Below are 20,287 nucleotides of genomic sequence, written 5' to 3'. Positions count from 1 at the left end.
ATATTTACATATATTTACATTCTATTTATTTTATCTCTCTCTCTCTATATATATATATATATATATATCAGGGGTTCTTCAATCTTGGCAACTTTTAAGACTTGTGGACTTCAACTCCTACAGTTCCTAAGCCAGCAAAGCTAGGCTAAGGAATTGTGGGAGTTGAAGTCCACAAGTCTTAAAGTTGCCAAGATTGGAGACCCCTGCTGTATATGTGTATATGTATATATACGTATATATACATATATGGGTATATGTATATATAGAAGTCTCTGAGAGGAGCCAAAAGGCGGGCCGTCTCTCCCTCTAAAGGTGAAGTAAAAAGGCTCCGCCTCTTTGCTCTCATCCAGCGGCGGCCGGAGTTTCGCACTCCAGTTCCGCCGCCTCCCTCATAAAAGCCCTCCGCCCCCTCTCGCCCGCATCTTTTCGCAGTTTGGTGGGCGGGAGGTTCCGGGAAAAGAGAGAGCAAAAAAACCCAAGAGCCAAGGTCGGGTTGCAATCGTCCAATCAGCATCAACCCAAGGGAGATGACATCACAAGAGGAATAACGTCACTGTCCGTTTCCGGGCTGCGGTGGTCGAGGCCTGTCCTCGTGCATCGGAGCGTCGATTCGCTTTCTGCCTTTTTCTCCTGTTTTTTGCCGGTCCTTTGACGGTTATGGCGGTCCGGGCGAGCTTCGAGAACAACAACGAGATCGGCTGCTTCGCGAAGCTCACCAACGCCTACTGTCTGGTGGCCATTGGAGGCTCCGAGGGCTTCTACAGGTCATTATAGAGAAGCTCGACCTCTTTTCTCTTCCTCCCCTCCGGACCTTAGCCGGGATTTGCTTTGATTATCCGACAGGCGATACATTTAAAGACGAATAAGTGGGAAAGGCTGCAGGGCTCTCCCTTTATACCGAAAGAGCACGATTGGGCCTTTTTTTTGGCCTTCTGTGATCATTACTTTCAGCGGCTTTTGAGACAGGTTGGGTTGGGCCAGGGGTCTGCAAACTTGGCTCTTTTAAGACTTGTGGACTTCAACTCCCAGAGTGCCTCAGCCAGCTTTGCTGGCTGAGGAACTCTGGGAGTTGAAGTCCACAAGTCTTAAAAGAGCCAAGTTTGCAGGCCCCTGGTTTGGCAAAACCGAGCAGACAAAAATGACCCAGTGACACCCTTGGGCGAGAGGAGATTTCGATGTGGGACTCTAGTACTGACGGCTATATTGGGGATCAGCTCTTTTACTTGGGCTATACAGGTAGTCCTCAACTTACGGCCACAATTGAATCCAAAATGTATGCTATTAAATGACAAATTTGTTAAGTGGGTTTTGCCCTATTATACAACTTTTCTTGCCACCTTTGTTAAGTGAATCACTGCGGTTGTTAAGCGAATCTGGTTTCCTCATTGACTTTGCTTGTCAGAAGGTCACAAAAGGTCTCAGGACTCCAACCCAGGGGTGAAATGTAAAATTTGTTACTACCGGTTCTGTGGATGTGGCTTGGTGGGGGGGGTAATGTGACTGGGTGGGCATGGCCAACTTTTTTTTTTACTTTTAAAAGCATTTTTTCTACAACCTCTTCGGCTGAAGAGGTTGTAAAAAAATGCTTTTAAAAGGCTCTGACAATCCCAGCTGAGTCACGCAATCATCAGAGGCTTTTTTTTTTTACTTTTAAAAGCATTTTTTCCGCCAAAGAAAAAATGCTTTTAAAAGTAAAAAAAAAAAACTTCTGATGATCGCACAGCTCAGCTGGGCATGAGGGATGGGGCAGGGATTTTTGCTACTGGTTCGAACCACCTGCCGCCATCGCTACTGAATTTGAGTCAGTTGTCAACCATTTGAATTTAAATCACATGACCATGGGGATGCTACAATGGTCATAAGAGTGAAAAGTTGTCATAAATCACTTTTTCCAATACCGTTGTCAATTTGAACTGTCACTAACTGAACTGTTGTAAGTTGAGGACTACCTGTACTGAATAGGTTAGATCACAAGATGTTAGTAAGATTACTTCTTTGCATATTGTTCCTTTATTACTTTTTTGAAAATGTAGCCTTGCAAGCATGTTTGAATGGAGCTTCATGATATTCCTTGCATGTTTAAAACTTATTCTATTGTATTTTAGTGTATTCGAAGGAGAGCTTTCTGACACTATTCCTGTAATTCATGCTTCTATTGCTGGATGTCGAATCATTGGCAGAATGTGTGTGGGTGAGCTGCTTTTTTCATATAAATTATTTTGAGTTTCCCTTAAAATGCAGACCCCAGCCTTAGTATATTGTGACAAGCAGTTTGACTATGTAGTCATTTAATATTTCAGAAAAGGAACACAAGCTGCTATTCCACTCTTCATTTATAAAGTCTAAATGTACTGTTGAGTTCAGCTCATGTTTATCCTGATAGCTTGAATGAGATCATTAGAAAAAGTTTAAAGGTTAAATGTTTTTGCTTACCATTAGAAATGATACCAGGCTCTGGAATTGAAATATTAACATTAATACTATGGGATTGTATTCAAAAATCTTTTTATGTTAAGGGGGGGGTGTCTATTCATATATCTATGGGCTCTCATTTCATCAATTACGACAGTTTCTGGGAAGATGGAGAAACTTATTATCTAAATGCCTACAGAGACTAAATAGAGAGGATAGGGTAGATGTTCTCATCAATGCCTTGTTTATTTTCAAAATCTTATATTAATCTATTGTAAGAGGTGCTAATGGAAATAATATGTTTTATAATATAAAACTGATTAATTATCTTTATTTAAATTTATTATGGTTGCCCACTCCCACTTAACTATCTGTTGTTGAGCTATAATACTTTTATTAAATTCAGTTTTATGCCTGATAGTGATAGTGGAATTGAGAGAGGTGATAGGTAAGCAGAATATTGTTCTTTTTTTCAAATATATGCTTGCATTTGTGCTGTGGATGTATTTTGTTAGAAGACCAACTCTGGCAGTACTTTAAAGCAGGGCTCTCCAACCTTGGCAACTTTAAGACTCCCAGAGTTGAAGTCCACAAGTCTTAAAATTGCCAAGGTTGGAGAGCCCTGCTTTAAACTGTTAAAGGTCAGATGCTGTTAAAGAACATTGATTAGATTCATCATGTCCTGAGGTATTATTTTATGACATAGAATGATGGAGACAGGAATTGAAGGAAGGTTTTTTCTTCTTCTATATTTTAGGTAACCGGCATGGTTTACTAGTCCCAAACAATACAACTGACCAGGAACTTCAGCATATCCGAAACTGCCTTCCTGCCTCAGTGCGAATCCAGAGGGTGGAAGAACGTCTTTCTGCATTGGGCAATGTCACTGCATGCAATGACTACGTAGCACTTGCCCACCCAGACATCGACAGAGTAAATATAAAAATAAATCCTAGTACTAAACATTATACTTGCAGTAACTAAACGTGAACAACAGTTCAATATTTTTTGTTGAGCATTTGTTATATGCCTTTGCTTGATATATTCAGCGACCATTCAAAATTACGATGGCACTGAATAAATGATAATTAAGACTGGTCCTCAAGGTTTTAGTCATTGCAACTCCCCCACGGTCATTTGATTGAAATTTGGGCACTTGGTGACTGTCCCACATTTACAATTTTCGTAGTGTCTCAAGTTCACATTCTCCTGCCTTGTGCAAAATTGCCTTTGCTTCAGCTTTCTTCACTTGCCTTTCTCCCATGATCTCTGTTGTGTGACTGTCCTACACTATGCCACCTATCTCCATTGCCTCCCATTCCAACTGACCTTTGCTGTGTTCCTTCTGCTGATGGTTCAGATCCAGGTGCAGCGAGCACAGCAGGGTGGCAGAATTTCACCTGCAGAAGGGAGCTTGCCTGGCCCAGTCAGGAGGAAGCAGCAGGACAGAACCAGTAGGGTTCTGCAGAAGAGCTACATTTGCCATAGCACAAGGAGCAATAGCTTGCAGATGTGTGCAGAGTGCAGTCGGATGGAATGGCGAGTTGCAGCATGTTCTGTTGCTACGGTTCCCCAGTGAAGGTAGTGGCTGTGTGTAGGTGCTGTTTCAGATGGTGACAGAACTGGAGAAAGTAGAGGGACGGGCTTTCCGGATGTGCAGTGCGTGCTCTGCAGTTCACATTGGAAGTGCTTCTGGAGAACTTACTATGCAATAGGCTCTGGGTGGATACTGGAGCCACTCCTACAGGAGGAAGGGTACATCCAGCTGAGGCAACTACTGGCCCTTTGCAAGGCCTTGCAGGAGGCAAGTTGGGCTGAACAAGCAGAGGACTTGTAGGTAAGCTCTAGCAACGCTGGACTCAATTCCACCCTTTTCTAAAGCTTGCAATTCTTCTCACTCAGCCTCACTTTTAATGTGAATGCAGAGGACTAATGTAGTTGTGGTGTCCCACTATCAGGTGTGAAGGCAAATCCTACGCACATGCACTGTCTCCAAGAAGCTCGTATATTAACCATGCAGGTAAATAACTTTGCTAGAAGGTTTATGATACGGAGACACAGAAAAACTTGGAAGAACATGAATAAAAGAATTGGGAAATAAAAAGTGAGGAAAATGGAAATCTGTCTCTTACCTTTACTGACATGCCCTGTTGGTTACTTTCTCAGTCACTGTGTGTGATCATGTTTCATGATTATTTGATCTTTGAATTATTACATATCAGACATCAGGAGTATGTAATGAATACAAAATAGCTGAATGTAAATACATCTGCATTTGTAAATACATATGGATGAATCTTTTTATGGAAGGTAGCTTCTTTTTTAAGAAATCCTTTTTGGAGAAGTGATTATATTCTTTAGGTTAGTGACCTTGCTCCTAATTCTGTTGAATAATTGAGCTGGAAGGGTGTGGCCTGAAGGTTATGTCCATTGTTAGGTTACTGCAGGGGTGTCAAACTGGCAGACCATGGGCTGGATGCATCATGCGCAGGTCACTCCCACCCTGGCTCCACAAAGGCAAAAAACACTGCAATATGTCACATGATACAGTTGAGTTTAACAGTCATGGGTTATTGGAAAAAGTACAGCTGGAAGAAATTGCACAAGTAGACCAACAAGTACAAGCATGACTGATCCTAATAATGGATTAGTTTTCATAAGCAGTATCAAAGTTTTGGATTTAGTATTTGAGCTAAAGTGAAAAGAGATTGCAGAATTAATTCAAGAGTGATGATTTTGGGCACAAATCCTAGAAATAGGACTTATATAATAAATAATAGAATAAAAAATGAAAGTTCGGGACTTACTTAAATTTCATTTATGGACTTCCTAGATGTGCCTTTAATGTCAGGTGCCCAATATCTCTATTTTGACATCCTGTCTTCAGATTGTTATAGCACTTAGCTGGTGCAAAGAACTAGAGAAATGTCACACTTTGGATTGAATGCAACTTCAAGAATATCGAGCTTCAATAGAGTTTTCAGTTGATGGAGCTTTAAAATACTTCATATTCTAGCAATCTAAAGATACAAAATCTGTTTGAAATAGGTTTACAAGATTTAGTTGACAGCTAATCACTGCTGTCACTAAACAGGCATTTCAGTTAGTTTTTAGGATCTCTTAAAATCAGACAAATGTGTTCTAACAACCCTAATTTTAAATCTCATTTTTTTCCCACAGGAGACAGAAGAGATTTTAGCTGATGTATTAAAAGTCGAAGTATTCAGACAGACTATAGCAGACCAAGTACTTGTGGGAAGCTATTGTACATTCAGCAACCAGGGAGGATTGGTACACCCTAAGACCTCTATAGAAGATCAGGATGAGCTTTCCTCATTGTTGCAAGTCCCCCTTGTGGTAAATGGTCTTTCTGTTCAAATCTTGGAATGTTCAGTTATTTTAAACTATATTTTGAGCCAAATTATAGAATTTTAACATCTTATGACTTGGGAATATACTCATCCACAGTTTCATTCATCTATATGCCACTGTAACTTAGCTGTAACTCAGAGCTGAAGAAACCTCTTGGGTGAGAAATGAAAAGTCTTCAAAGAAAAACTAGAAAGTCCAGTTGCCTCTTGAAAAAGCGTCTTTGGGACAAACATGACCTGGATGACAGAATCTCCATAGACACTGTAACTCAATGCAGGAGATCTCTTTCGATGGTGTTTCTAATAGTTTCAATATTTTTCCTTCTTTTTGGTTTAAATAGTGTTAAGTGGTCCTCTCAGTATAAAGAAATAGACAGCAAAACAATTATTTCCCAATATGCATGACATATTGAAGCCTAATCCTAAATGAACCATAGAATTAGGAACAATGAAAATTTAGATGAACGATGCCAGAGAGGAGACATTGAGAAATACATCTGGTATAGTTGTGTTACTTGTATTTAATAACATATAATAGATATCCAGTGGGAATGATGGTAATTGTGGTTCACACATTTTGCTGAGCTATGATTTCTAACCATGATTTATTGAATAAGCCAGAGTGGCTGGTTCATAACACTAAGCCAGAATGCATGGCTTAGAAAATGGGAAAAAATGCCAATGCAATGACTGTTGAACATCAGGAATATTGTGCATGCCTACTAAAGGCCTGGGCCTCTGATCTATTTAAATAGTTACAAATAAAGTTTATATTCATGCAACCTTAAGCAAGAAGAGTTGATAATCGCCATGAGAAAGAAGTTCTTAAGACACTAGTTTTCTTTCTTACCAGGCTGGAACGGTTAATCGTGGCAGTGAGGTGATTGCAGCTGGAATGGTTGTGAATGACTGGTGTGCCTTCTGTGGTCTGGACACAACCAGCACAGAATTATCTGTTATTGAAAGTATCTTCAAACTTAATGAAGCACAGCCAAGTACCATTGCTACCACTATGAGAGATTCTTTGATTGACAGGTAAGTCAGATATTAATTTACTTTCAAAAATTATTAGCGATTGATAATATAACTATACTAGTAATGGCTGTCTTCAGTGGTCTTATGTTTCCAGTCTTCTGGAAATCCCAAGGGATTCAGCATTCTGAGATGATGTACAAGACTACTTTCTCATTAATAATATGTAAATCGGTTTCCCCCTCTTCTAGCTGCTTGTATCTGCTCCCATGAAGAGCACATAGTGCTTAATCACTGGTAAAGGCGAAAAACCAATTGGGAAATTGTGCTGATATATGTTACGTCAACTGGATAGAAATAGTTCAGCATTATTATTATTACAAGTAGTCCTAACTTAATAATCAAAATTGGGATCAACAGTTCTATTGCTAAGTGATGTGATTGTTAAGTGAGACATTGTATGATTGCAACTTGTGATTTTTATTGACAGCTTCTCATTGACTCTGTCAAAAGCTGGCTGTGAAGTGCGCAAATAGCAAACACTAGATTGTGGAAAGCTATTAACAGTTGTAAATATTCTCTGGTTGCAAAGTGCTGAAATCTTAATTATTTGATCGCAGGGATGTTGTGACGCTTGTAAGTTCAACTTTTACAGTGCTGGCGTAACTTTGAACAGTTGCTAAATAGGGCAGTCATCAAGTGAGGATCACCAGTACTGCACTGATAACTACCATTTCTGTGTGCAGAATGGCTATCTCCTAATTTTATGATTGGTGTTTTTATGTGCATCTCACTTAAGTTTTAGTTTGGGGTACTGGTTTTCAGTTGGACTTTGTCTGGTTTTATAGATCAAGCATGAAAATAAAACTGGAACCCTTCAAGTATATTTTTTGCTAATAATTTCTTTTCCCTTTTGTAGCTTGACATGATGTGCTCCAGGAACACTGCAGATGTGAAATGCCAAATTGTGATCTTGACAGCTCACTAAAGCAAATTCTTCCAGTCCAAGAAGGAGTTCTCTACCACAATCATTGTTTCAAAACTATATTATTCTAAATTCCCTTCCCTTTGGCAAGCCAGACTTGAACAAGAAAAAAACGTTATGTCCCTTTGTTTTGTCAATGCATTCTTTTGCTTTCATTAATTCATGAGATAATGTTTGGAACTTAATACATACATGCAATCACAATAAGGAAAAGAATTATTTTTTTCCAGTATTTACCAGAATACTGCCTGAAGAATGCTGATTGGTTTTTGTTCAGAAGTGGCTGGCATTTGTATGGTTTTAGTTTGGAAGTTTTCAAGATAACTTTCACTTAGACAGCAAGACCAGATCAATGTAGCATGTTACTATCATGCATCGTTCTATATCCAGAACATAATATTTTAAGGGGCTGAAAGAATCTATGGAATATTTCAGCAAAGCCAAACATTCAGTAAGTAAGATTTCTAGGAGGTTATATAAATAGTATCTGGTTTGTCCATATATGAAGTCACTGAAAAGCCAAAGAGAACTCCTATCTGTTCTTTAATAAAAGTCTTTATCAGGAAAAATAGATTGAAATTGAAATGTTTTTTTCTGATGCCTTATCTCTTAATATCAAATATGCTTATCTCTTAATATCAAATATATTGCTCCAATGTCTTAAAGCCAACGGTATAAATTTTGTTGTTGCTTAAAAAAGAACTTGCAGTTATATAATTTGGAATTGGGAGAACTTTTATGATAGCAACACAGTCAGGTTAAAGCTTTAATAAATCTTAATCCTTGAAATAATTGGTATGGACACTGAGGTGGACTTGAAACAACAAGAGCTGTATCAAATTGAAGTTACATGTTAGACCACAAATTTTGCTTTATCAATCCTCTATCAAATTAGTGTACCGTAGTTTTGAGGTCTTGAACATACACTAAAATGATAAAAACGGTCATTGCTGTATATGTATTCCTTAGCAGAATTGCCTTGTATCTTCCATTTGAAGTGATGATACTTGTGCTGTAAGTGATCAGACTGACTCTGAGTCATCTATTCTCTGTGTAGCTTATGCATGACACACATAGATAAAAGAATGAGGTAAGCTGGGAGTAAATGAAAAATATTACCTACTTAGCCTTCAACTGCTGCCTATTGCATAGCCTCTTTCAACAGAATTGACCTTTGCAATGGACTTGCTCTTGTGGACTTGCTCTTTGGTCATGTGTGGACTCCTGCGGTTTTCATACTCTGACACTGCTGAGAGAAGCTAGGAAAGATTTAATTCACCGCCAATATAACTGAATATAGACTTTTAGTAGTATAAGATTATAGGATGACAACAGAGTTAAGTTAAATTACACTTTTATAATGAAAAGTTCCTTAGAAGGTATAGCAATTCCAAGGAAAGCAGTTAGTTGCTAACTATATATTGCACCCAAGGCTTTGACCATGATTAAAGGCTGCAACATAAACCATAGCATCTAACTACTGAATCTATTGAGTCCAGTGGCCAATCCCCAATTTATGTACTATTCTGGAAAACCTTGCATAACTCTACAGGTTGCGTGTTCATCTGGATGCTGTACTGTTTTGTGTTCTGTGCAAAATTCACATTGGTATGCATTTAGAAAATGTTCAGTAAAGTTTGAGTTTATGTAAATCAGATTGTACATAATCCAGGAAATGTTTGTATTTTTAAATGGGAATTTACAGGACCAGACATCATTTCCATCATTTGGCTCTACTTGTGGCATATAAGTAGAAAAGCAGTAAACTGAAATTCACATCTTTGCTATGGTAGTAAACAAAAATAAACAGTGAACTTGCATCTTAGAAACTGATAGATTTCCTGGACCATTAATAATCAGCCTTCTAATGGGTTTTAATGAGGTGGTACAGATATTTGTTTTAGAATGAATTTGACAAAATTGTAGCCCTTTGTAAAAGATAAATTCTTTCAATAAATCTATCAGTCTTTGATTTCATGAGAATTTCATTTGTATCAGTAGAAGTGTACAGCTTTTGTTAATAGCCGAATCTGGTGTGTGGCATATTCTTAACAGTGGGTGGGGTCAGGCTTCCAATGTTTGTGGCTTTTTCCCCCCAAAATTTTTGTAAGAGCACCTTAACCTCTGCAAAACTTAGAGCACCCACTTTACTCCCTCTCTCCCTCTGCATAAAAATAAGACAAGCTATGTACTTGTTTTATCCACTTTGGAGCCTTGTGAAACGGATAATAGCAATACTTTTACCAATCCTATATTTTAAGTTTTTATATTATACTATTTATAGTATAACTGCAGCTACCACATAGGAATGAATCAAGTTATTTTACAAAAGTTTAATCTGGATCCAAAACTAAAGAGAGAAAAAATATTTCAAGAACATTAATAGAATAACATTGAAGAAAGGTTTATCTGCTAGTTTGGGACGTATGTGCAGGCAGGCCTTTTCACATCAGTGCTGAAAATAGAAAATGCCTATTAAGTCCTAGCTGATCGAAAGGAGACAAATATACTAAAGCTGAAATAATTTAATCCAAGTTCATACTATAAACCAAGCATGAGCATAGTACATAAAGTATTTTATTTGATGTAAGGCTTGAGATGAACTATCCATTTCTATAAATTGCAGCAGCAATTCTCAATACACCTGTATTCTGAAGGTGGGAAATAAGATCCCTCAACACTATCCTAGCCAATTATACTAAACCCAATATCAAAGAGAGGATGTACAAACTTGATCCCCAAGCAATATCAAATCAGTATACATTTCTATTAACCAACACTGTAGTTTAGTAACTTGGCAATAAATCCGATTGGAATTTTTTCTAAAAAAAAATAAAGCTGAAAAAGAAAACAAATACGATTCTAGTAACCTTACTAGTTTTGAATATGGTGGACTTCGAAATCTTTGGCTTCTCAGTGATCAAATTCAATCCTACCCACTTCATAAATTGTCTAAAGAAATAACCATTAAGCTGGTTCTTAATTTTCTATGAAAAAGTTGCTATGGTCATTTTCTAAGTCTGAACTGGATTAATTCCAAAGTACGAGCTATATTTAGATCAATTCATACAGGTCTAGAAATATATTGAAAGATTGCTTAATAGCATTCGGGTACAGTAAAATCTTATAAACATGAGCCTAAAACCAAGATTAACATTTGCAACATAAGTGGGTATTACTCTGCCCAAATCTTTAAAATGTCTTTGCAATGAAATGGCTGAAGACCTTTACTATTAGGACTGAAAATGCATGTGCTATTAACCCATGTTTCTTTCATATCGTGCTTGATGGTGTGCTCATACCAATTTGGTACATAATAATAGCACATTACTATCACGTACATTCTGTACTGCATTTCATGTTGAATGCACAAAAAAGGTATCTCCAAGGCTACATCAACATGCTTCCCCTAAAAACCATTGCCTTTTAATCTGTATTGTTAAATGCTTTACAATCTTTCTTAAAGCTAAACTATTTGGTATGTTCTCAGTTACAACATACATATACATTAGTATAATTTTTAGTAATCCAATGTTGGTGTTGAGACAGAATTAACAATTTGAAAAGCAAATTAGTTATCCATTCTAGTTTTTCTTTTCTGTAATACTTATGGGTCAAATATGAGTCTTTAATCTTTACCATATCTGTTTTCTTTAACTTTTCTCTTGAATAATTTTCAATCATTTTTCCCCAGCTGAGCTTTAATATTTCAGCCCAGCTGAAAAAAGACAGCTTGGAGTGGATTTATACAATAGAATCAGTGAAAATTTGGGAAAGCTGCACCTTTTCATCCTTTATTTAGTTATTGCCTAGTAGAAAGATTGAAAGCAATATATTTGCATTCATTAAAAACTTGCCACTTTGATTTCAGTGGATCTACGTAAAAATTACAAAATCTGGGAACAGCCTTCATTCTGCTAATGGATTATATATTCCTATTCTCTTGATAGAATTGGCATTGTGTAGCCACCATCTAGTTCAACTTTTCTGACAAGAGTAAGAAAAATTTCTGAGGAGAGGACTGTACTACCTTCCATGTGTGAGAACTTGCTCACATAAATTGTTATGCCACTTGGGGAAATTCCCATAATCCCATAACATAGTCCATTCAGCATCCCTTTGGAAGAGGCAGGGTTTTAGGATGAGAACATGACAAAAACATTACCTTTTGTCTATACTCTTTTGGATCTAACATACCAATGTTTAGGATTGCCTTGTTTAGGTGCTATCCAAAACAAAATATTTTGTACTGAATATGAAACTGCCTTATAAGTTTTTCCTAACTTGCCTGAGTGTCTGCAATTTAAGAGGGTAAGGGTTTTGGCTGAGACAAATTCCAGAGAAGGCCTACTGGGAGACTAAATAGGGCAAGACTGGTATGCCTGCTTCTCTTTCCCACTCTCTTCCACTTATGCGCTGGCCTATCCATTTATTTGTCAAATTTGTATGCTACCCATTTCACCAAAGGTGACTAGGCAACCTGCAGACATTGAATAAAATGCCATATAAAATAAAAATCATAAATTTAAAAATGCAATTAAAATCCCTCTGTCCATTGATTTCAGCACCTCCTTTTCTTACTTCCTTCAAGCTATGTTTGAATCTCTGGACATTGGCTGCAATGGGTCTAGGACAACTTGCCACAGCCAACTCGCCATGAGAAAACACCATGGCCAACTCGCTGCAGGACAAGAGTTACACTAATATCGAAGAAATGGTAGAATAGAATCATTAAAGAAAGGATGCAAAAGGAGGGACAAAATGAAATGTGAATGGCAAAAAATAAAATAATTTTTAATTGTTTTAGATTGAATGGTTAAATTGTCCCACAGTGAGCTGTCCCGTGGAGAGTTGGCCATAGCAAATTGGCAGCGGCGAGTTGGCCATGGCAAATTATCCCATTCTGAGTTGCAATACCTAAGGGAAGGCAGGCTGCAGGTGAAGCCAAGGATATTGACAGGCAGGGCTCTATCCAGCTCTAATCTTTTGAAGGCCTTTATCTCTCCCTTAGTCATGTTTTGCACCCCTTATTTTCCTTGTATTTAAACATACTAATGTCAATAAACAGTGGCTTAATTACACTGTCAAATTTTAAAATTACAAGCTTTAAAATATCGTTCTTGATTTATGTCACTCTTTCCATCATTGCAAACCAAATTCCCATTGCAAACTTGCCCACAAATTTTACTATTCTAATGCATATGTGATTTATTTTCTCTTATATAAATGGGTGAAAATATGGAACATACATTTCATCTTATAATGGTAACAATTTATTGTTGCCAACTTAAAATAGTGGTAATATGACATTTAAATATTTATTACATGACACGTTATTAAAAACAAGATCATTAAGGTCTGCATTCACATCCTTAGTGTTTGTAAATTCAATTTTTTAGTCTTGCAGACTAGTTGAATTCAGAAATTTCATTTCTGTTAGTTTTGGTGATCTGAAATGACATTAGAGCTGTTGGAAGTTGTGGTCTACACAAAATTACCTCTTAAGAGCTCTTGTGTTTGTTGCTGAAGAGTGGAAACATTACCATGAATGTACAAAACATCTGACCAGCAGGTATTGGAAAAAAAATGGTATTCAGGTAATTGCCTGGATCCTGTAATAAATTAAAATCTTTCAGAATGACTAAGCCTCAGAATGTCCTCTTCAGAAGGTACTGAAATGTTCCTTTTGTGACCCACAGAACTGTCTTTTTTTATGAGGCAAGTGTAGAAAAAAAGATTCAATAGGTGGTTGGCTACACTGGCAAATGCTGGGTTTAAAAGAGGGCACTGAAGAAGATTGCTCAAGTGAATTGAAAAAAGGTTGAAGCAAACTTCTCTTGAGGTCTCCCAACACTCACTGAGTAGGTTGGTCAAATATGTCATACTGAGACACACGGCACTGAGGCAGTCAGAAGGAAAGCGGCTCTACAGTGCAAGGCCACCTGGGTTTAGTTGATTTTTGTTTTTGTTTTCAGTCCCAGAATTCTCTGACTCACATCTCTTGAAGAAGTTGTTTGGCAGGCTATCCATCAAACCGCCTTCTAATGTCTGCAGCCCATCATCATCATCATCCTCTCATGAACCAAATGAGCTCCTGAACTTGTCATACCCATTCCTGGACAGGTCTTCTGTAGTATGTCACGCTTTGCTGGACCTCTTTATTTTTGAACTGGAATATTGTGTATACCAAGACAAGGATACACAGAGATAAAATGCAGGGGATCACAACTGCAATTGCGTTAACGGTGCTAGGCACATCGTTTATAGTTACCATAATATCAACATCATCATGAGACAGGCGTCGGTCTTTGCTTCGTTCAACTTCCTTCTGGTTGCAACCCATCCAGTCTTTGAGAATCGATCTAGGATACCCTGGCTCCACAGTCAGCCTCTGGTTATCAAATTTCCAGTATTCCTTACCCTTATAAAAGTAAGTATAAACTGAAAAAGAAAACAGAGATTATTTCATTGATACAGCACTAGAATCACAGTTGGAATCAGTCATTGAGGCCATTATGTATAGGAAACCAAATTAAAGCTTCTCAGACAAATTGCTGTCCAGAATTGAGCACAGTTTTAAAGTGGAGCCTAATAAACAGAATAGAGTGGAATGATTACAGTACTTCTTATAATTTGGTAATTGCATTTTTTGATGCAGCCTAAAATTGAACTGCATTTTTTTTCCAGCCACAATATATTTTTGGCTCATATTCATTCTGCAATCAGCAACAATTCCAAGATCTCTTTTGTGACTATTGTTAACAAGGCAGCTATCCTTCATCGTACACATCTGCATTTATTTTTGCTTCATAAGTGAATAACTTTTCACTTGTCTTTTTAAGATTTATTTTTACTTTCAGCCCATTTCTCAAATCTATCAGCATAATCTTAAATTTTACTTCTCTCCTCTAGACTATTACTGTAGTCAATACTGTATCATTTGCAAATCTGTTGTATTTTTTCATAATCTTAACCAAATAATAAAATACTGAAAAATAGAGGACCCCAAACTGATTGTGACACCCCACTCAATATAGTTGAATGAGAAATTATTCCTGAGACCTCTGAATACCTTGAACAGAGTTTGGAATACAATCACAGTTTTCAATTCCAATTAATTGTCCTGCAATCCCATCCATACTTAACTAGCTTGTTACATTAATCAACATGTCATGGAGTATTTTATCAAATGCTTTGCTGCAAGTCAGGGTATAGAAAATCTGCATGCTAAGGAGTGGAGATAAAGTGGCGAATTATGTATATGGCGACACTAGCCATACTTCAGAAGATAAGAGTAAAAAGAAAAAATTATTTAGCTTTTCCTACATGTAGACAAATATATTTCCTTAATTTGCATCAGAAAGGATAGGAATAAGCATCCATTTATTGTTTAAGGATGACTGATAAAATCAATCCAGCCTAGCTGAAATACAGGATTTAGTGACTCAGAAGTCTAGGCAAAATTTCCAAAAACAGAATATGTATTGCCTGGTCAGGAATCCACTTATAAGCATGTGTCTTTGCATTATTACAATTGCTTGGTCATAGCAATCCAAACACTTTGCTTAGCAAAAAATAAAAACTAGACATGAAGTGCTACTGAACCAAATGTTACAAACAAAAAGTTTATACTCACAGCCTTCTTTGCTGACAAAAGCCCCTTGTGGAGCTTGGGGAATCCCTTTCCATACAGTGATTGGCTTGGGGTAGCCTGGATCTGTTGCTCTCTTGTCTTCATTATACCTCCAGTATTTATCTCCTTTGAAGAAGTATGTTTTGCCTACAGGTTCCCACCGTAAAGCTGTGTCAATCCCTTCCCGGGGAAGACAGCTGCCCAACTCCACTAGGCTGTGCGGATATCCTGGTTCTGCAGTCACTTCCTTAAAAACCCAATACTTATCTCCTAGATTTGTGGAGGAAAGAACACATATAATACATAATTACTAAGAGCTAATAAAATCATTAGCTGTTTTTTTTTTCCTGCTAGAGGTTCAGAAAACAGCAGACAATACTTTTTCCCTGATTTCCTTATCTGATTCAAAAGGGTTTTTTGATAGCTGAATCAGCCAGAGAGCTTAATCTTTTGGGTAGTAACAAATTGCAGTTGAAAACTGCCTTCCATAAAGTTGACTGTTTGGTTGCAATGTGTTGGAAATTTTAAAAGTTTTCTGGAAAATAATCCACAATTCAGGAAGTTGATGCAAATATGAGCTACGCTAAAGATGATCTCTTTCACATTGATTATCTAAAGAACATATTTTTTAAAAAATTACTTCGCAATGAGAACACTTTGCCTGTGCTTTTAATTTCTATAAAGACATCTGAACATCACCAAGTTTTCTAAATAATAAAAATATCGTGATGGGGCTTGCTCTTTGCTCTGTCTTAAAGGAGACAGACAAGTGTCTCTCCTATTAACAAACTGGTAAGATGTAATTTAAAGAAACCCATGCTGGATCAGTCATCACCAAGGTCAACAAGGACTTGCTTCCGTAAATTTCTTTTCTCTTTATCCTGAGACCCTGATCAGTTCCCACTCAAAACTAGACAGAACTTTCTATGGTACATAGACCCATTTTACTGCAGAGTATTTTGGAAATTCAATACCTTAATTCATAATCTATGCCTTTCTTAATACAACAACCCAACTTTGCAAGCAACACACACTATTTATTTTTCTATTAAATTACTGTTTCTGCTTTTCATACTATACAAACAATATTTTAAGAAGATGGCAGATTGACACTAAGCTGACAACAGTTTATTGAAAATTGGAGGTTCTCTGAGATATAGCTTATAATAAAAAAAAACAAAGAAAACTAGTTTTAGCCTGAAAAGACCAGAGAAATATAAATAAAGGCCTTTAAGAGTATCTTCTTTAGAAAATTGTTAGCTATAAGGTTGTTCCTTGAGCAATAATGGAGGAAAAAACTGCAAGGGAAAAGACTTAGCTGATTTATTTTCACAGATGTTGACCAAATATTGCCTGATTTTGAAATTTTATTTATTTATTTATTTATTTATTTATTTATTTATTAAATTTGTATACCGCCCTTCTCCCGAAGGACTCAGGGCGGTTCACAGCCAAGTAAAATAGACAATACAATATAAATACAATTAAAATACAATTAAAAAACTTATTAAAATTGGCCACAATTAAAATTTGAGACTAAAACCCATTAAAATACCTATAAACTTAAAAACTAACCCAGGCCAGCGCAGATAAATAAGTAAGTTTTAAGCTCGCGGCGAAAGGTTCGGAGGTCCGGAAGTTGACGAAGTCCTGGGGGGAGTTCGTACCAGAGTGAGAGCCCCACAGAGAAGGCCCTTCCCCTGGGTGTCGCCAGACGACACTGTCGCGCCGACGGCACCCTGAGGAGTCCCTCCCTGTGAGAGCGCACGGGTCGGTGAGAGGTATTCGGTAGCAGCAGGCGGTCCCGTAAGTAACCCGGCCCTATGCCATGGAGCGCTTTAAAGACGGTAATTTTGAAGGTAAAGAAAACATACATATAAATACATGCATTACTACGATGACAAATTAGATTTCACATACATGTTTTCTTATGTATATATTTTAAAATTATTTTTTAGAATGACTAACCTTCTTTAATCTCTTGATTACTCAAAAATCATCAAAGATGAAAAACTGAACAAAAATTTATTAAGATCAAGTTTTCAATGCGTGCTAGCATCTGTTTTGATACCATGTTTCCCCGAAAATAAGACCCTGCCTTATATTTTTTTTGAACCCTGAAATAAGCGCTTGGCCTTATTGCTATGAGCTCAAGAGCCCAATTGGGCTTATTATCAGGGGATGTCTTGGGGGAAATATGGTAATATTTGTATTATTGTAGAACTGTTCGTATTTTCATGATAAAAAAAATAAAAATACCTTTAAAGAAAACAAATTTGCCATCAGATCTTTCATAGGCAGCATCAATTTTTGCTGGGAGCCCTTTCCAGAATTGCTCAATTTGCATGGGATAACCCTCTTGTACTCGACTGTTACGAAGGCGCCAAAACCAGCGGTCCTAAAAAAGGAAAACCACCTCCTAGGATTATAATTCAGATTCCGGTAAGAGGAAACAAAACAGCAAAGCAGGTTTTATACAGCATTCTATAAAAAAGCACTGCAAGACATTTTGCTACCTGTGGCACAGCAACTGGGTGAGATGCAGAGGACTCAAGCCCACCCAGCTATTTTGGCACTAGTGGAATTTTATTTTCAGAAAAAGTGGTACTTATATTATTAGATACCTGTATTATTTCTAACAGCAATACCTCTTTCTCTCCCTGGAAGTAAAACATTACGACAGGCTACCTCACTCTGTCTAATAATAGAACTAGCTCCTGACTCCAGTCTTATCCTCCCCACCTCTAAGATTACTTGATAACATTGATTTCCAGAAGAAAACCATCTCAAATCCATATCCTTCCTTTTTCTACATTCTACATTCATCTTTACATTCAAATCAAGTATCAAATGATGCACAAATTTGCTCTCCTTCCACTCCCATTGATTTTACTCAGAACAGGACATAGGGCAACACAAGAGTTTACGGTATTAAACAATATAAAAACCCCTATTGAAGACAATATTTAAAAACAGAAGGAAACAGTAACACATATATAAGACGCTGAAGAGTTCTTAAAAGATTTTTAAAAGAATGTCATGGACAGGGGTGGGCTGCTGTGGGTTCGCAGGTGTTTGGGAGAACCTCTAGCTAAGATTCTGTGCAGTTCGGAGAACCCCCAAATCCCACTCCTGGCTGGCCACGCCCACCTCACCCCTCCCCTCCCAGGAGTCCTCACCAAGCCTGTTTTGGATGCAGGTAAGTGCAGGGCGCATGCAGAGGCTCGGGGAGGGCGAAAAACTGGCCTACTGGAAGTTTGGGAAGGCCGGAAACAGGCCCATTTCCGGCCTCCAGAGCCTGGGGAGCTGTTTTCGCCTTCCTGGGGGCTCGAGAAAAGCCTCCGTAGCCCGGGTAGGGCAAAAACGCCCCCCAGCTTTGGTGCAGAAGGCTGACTAGGCCACGCCCACCATGGCCATGGCCACCCAGCAACTGGGCAGAGAATCCCTTGCTAAAATTTTTGAAGCCCACCCCTGATCATGGAGACATTAAACATGCAACAATTCAAAAAGTTAGCAGCTTAGGCTATCATCTCATTCAATATAATGAATACCTATTGGCCTAGATCTGTAATGTTTATCTAAGGACATGACCAATCTATCTTTCTTCCGAGTCAGAAGGCTCAAGAGAACATTTGAAAGAAGCAGCAATCACTTTCCTTTTCCACAATTAAACCAATGCCGCAATACATTTGGACTCTACAGCTTACTCAGCTTAATGATACATCCTGCTTTGCTCAGCAGATTTACACATTATGATATAAATTCTAGAGTATGACTACTGTAAAATGTTTGCACTTTGGAATAGGATGTAACGGTACTTGTAAAATCTTGCTTTTTCCAAATCACAGAGAAAAATGTGCAAACTTGTTTCTATTTGTGCAAACAATTTGATGTAAGACAATTTGATATATCAGTGATATTAAGATCAGTATATTATGGTCCTTTGTTTTGTTAAGATTTAATATTCTGATTTTTAAAAAATCATTTGATACAAAACTTTTCAATTAGAAAATCAGCAAAAAGTGAGAAATTGATCAGGAAACAGATTTTTTTCTGAGAGAAAAGAGGTCTGTTCTGGTTCAAATACCCTCTAACGCAGGGGTGAAATCCAGCAGGTTCTGACAGGTTCTGGGGAACCGGTAGCAGAAATTTTCAGAAGTTCGGAGAACCGGCTAATACCACCTCTGGCTGGTCCAAAGTGAGATGGGAATGGAGATTTTGCAATATCCTTCCCCCAGGAGCGGGGAGGGAATGGGGATTTTGCAGTATCCTTCCCCTGGAGTGGGGTGGGAATGGAGATTTTGCAGCATCCTTCCCCTGGAGTCCGGTGGGAATGGAGATTTTGCAGTATCAGTATTGCCATGCCCAAGCCACCCCCCACCAAGCTATGCCCACAGAACTGGTAGTAAAAAAAAAATGAATTTCACCACTGCTCTAACGGTCTCACTCATTTCAGAAAATGAATATAAAAGCATAGCATCATTACTTCTCATGTTTGCAGAGCAAAATATCAGCTATGAAAATACTTGCCTTGCTACAAACCCCATCCTCATGCCCTAGAGCTACCTAGGCCCCATTTGTGAAACGGAACTACTCTCAGTTGGAAGAACTCTTCACATGCACTGGAGTTCCCACAAGCAGAAAATTACTACATCAATAAGCCGAAAACAGGACACAGCACATTTTTTGGAAACAACGTGAAAACAATCCTTTTTCTAGATTTAAAATGTTTAGGTTTAGGTTATCTAAATAGTTGAGAAGGAAAGGCATTGTTGTGTCATCTGCTATATCAAAGTAATCTAATAATTCTTCAGACAAAGAATGCAGGCAAATTCATCGCAAGTCAACCATTATTGAATGTGATTAGTCATATCAAAACACCAAATGACTTAGTTGACAGGCAATCAATTACAC

General features: G+C 37.8%; 2 protein-coding genes across 7 annotated transcripts in view; one reads left to right on the top strand and one right to left on the bottom strand.

The window, feature by feature from the left end:
- The first annotated feature begins 460 nt into the window (after positions 1 to 460).
- Positions 461 to 9,712, top strand: EIF6 (eukaryotic translation initiation factor 6). The gene is made up of 6 exons (XM_058176515.1): positions 461 to 764; positions 2,106 to 2,191; positions 3,170 to 3,345; positions 5,593 to 5,769; positions 6,637 to 6,818; positions 7,675 to 9,712. The coding sequence occupies exons 1-6, from the start codon at positions 658 to 660 to the stop codon at positions 7,682 to 7,684; spliced, it is 738 nt and encodes a 245-aa protein (XP_058032498.1). The 5' UTR covers positions 461 to 657; the 3' UTR covers positions 7,685 to 9,712.
- Positions 9,713 to 11,018: 1,306 nt separating this feature from the next.
- Positions 11,019 to 20,287, bottom strand: part of MMP24 (matrix metallopeptidase 24) — a 53,048-nt gene continuing 43,779 nt past the window's right edge. For 2 of the 6 annotated variants that reach the window (XM_058176509.1, XM_058176510.1), the window contains exons 7-10: positions 17,633 to 17,771; positions 16,949 to 17,209; positions 15,377 to 15,643; positions 11,019 to 14,181 (exon numbers count right to left, since the gene is read on the bottom strand). In XM_058176509.1, coding sequence (XP_058032492.1) covers positions 13,844 to 14,181; positions 15,377 to 15,643; positions 16,949 to 17,209; positions 17,633 to 17,771 — 1,005 coding nt within the window. In that variant the 3' untranslated portion in view covers positions 11,019 to 13,843. Of the gene's footprint in view, positions 14,182 to 15,376; positions 17,210 to 17,632; positions 17,772 to 20,287 lie in introns of those variants that run through there. The other 4 variants (XM_058176511.1, XM_058176512.1, XM_058176513.1 and 1 more) reach the window with 3 other exon arrangements.

This window comes from Ahaetulla prasina, chromosome 3 (assembly GCF_028640845.1).
Source record: "Ahaetulla prasina isolate Xishuangbanna chromosome 3, ASM2864084v1, whole genome shotgun sequence".
In the NCBI taxonomy this organism is placed as follows: domain Eukaryota; kingdom Metazoa; phylum Chordata; class Lepidosauria; order Squamata; family Colubridae; genus Ahaetulla; species Ahaetulla prasina.
The sequence above is the reverse complement of the archived record's forward strand: the minus strand, read 5'-3'. Positions and strand labels throughout refer to the sequence as shown.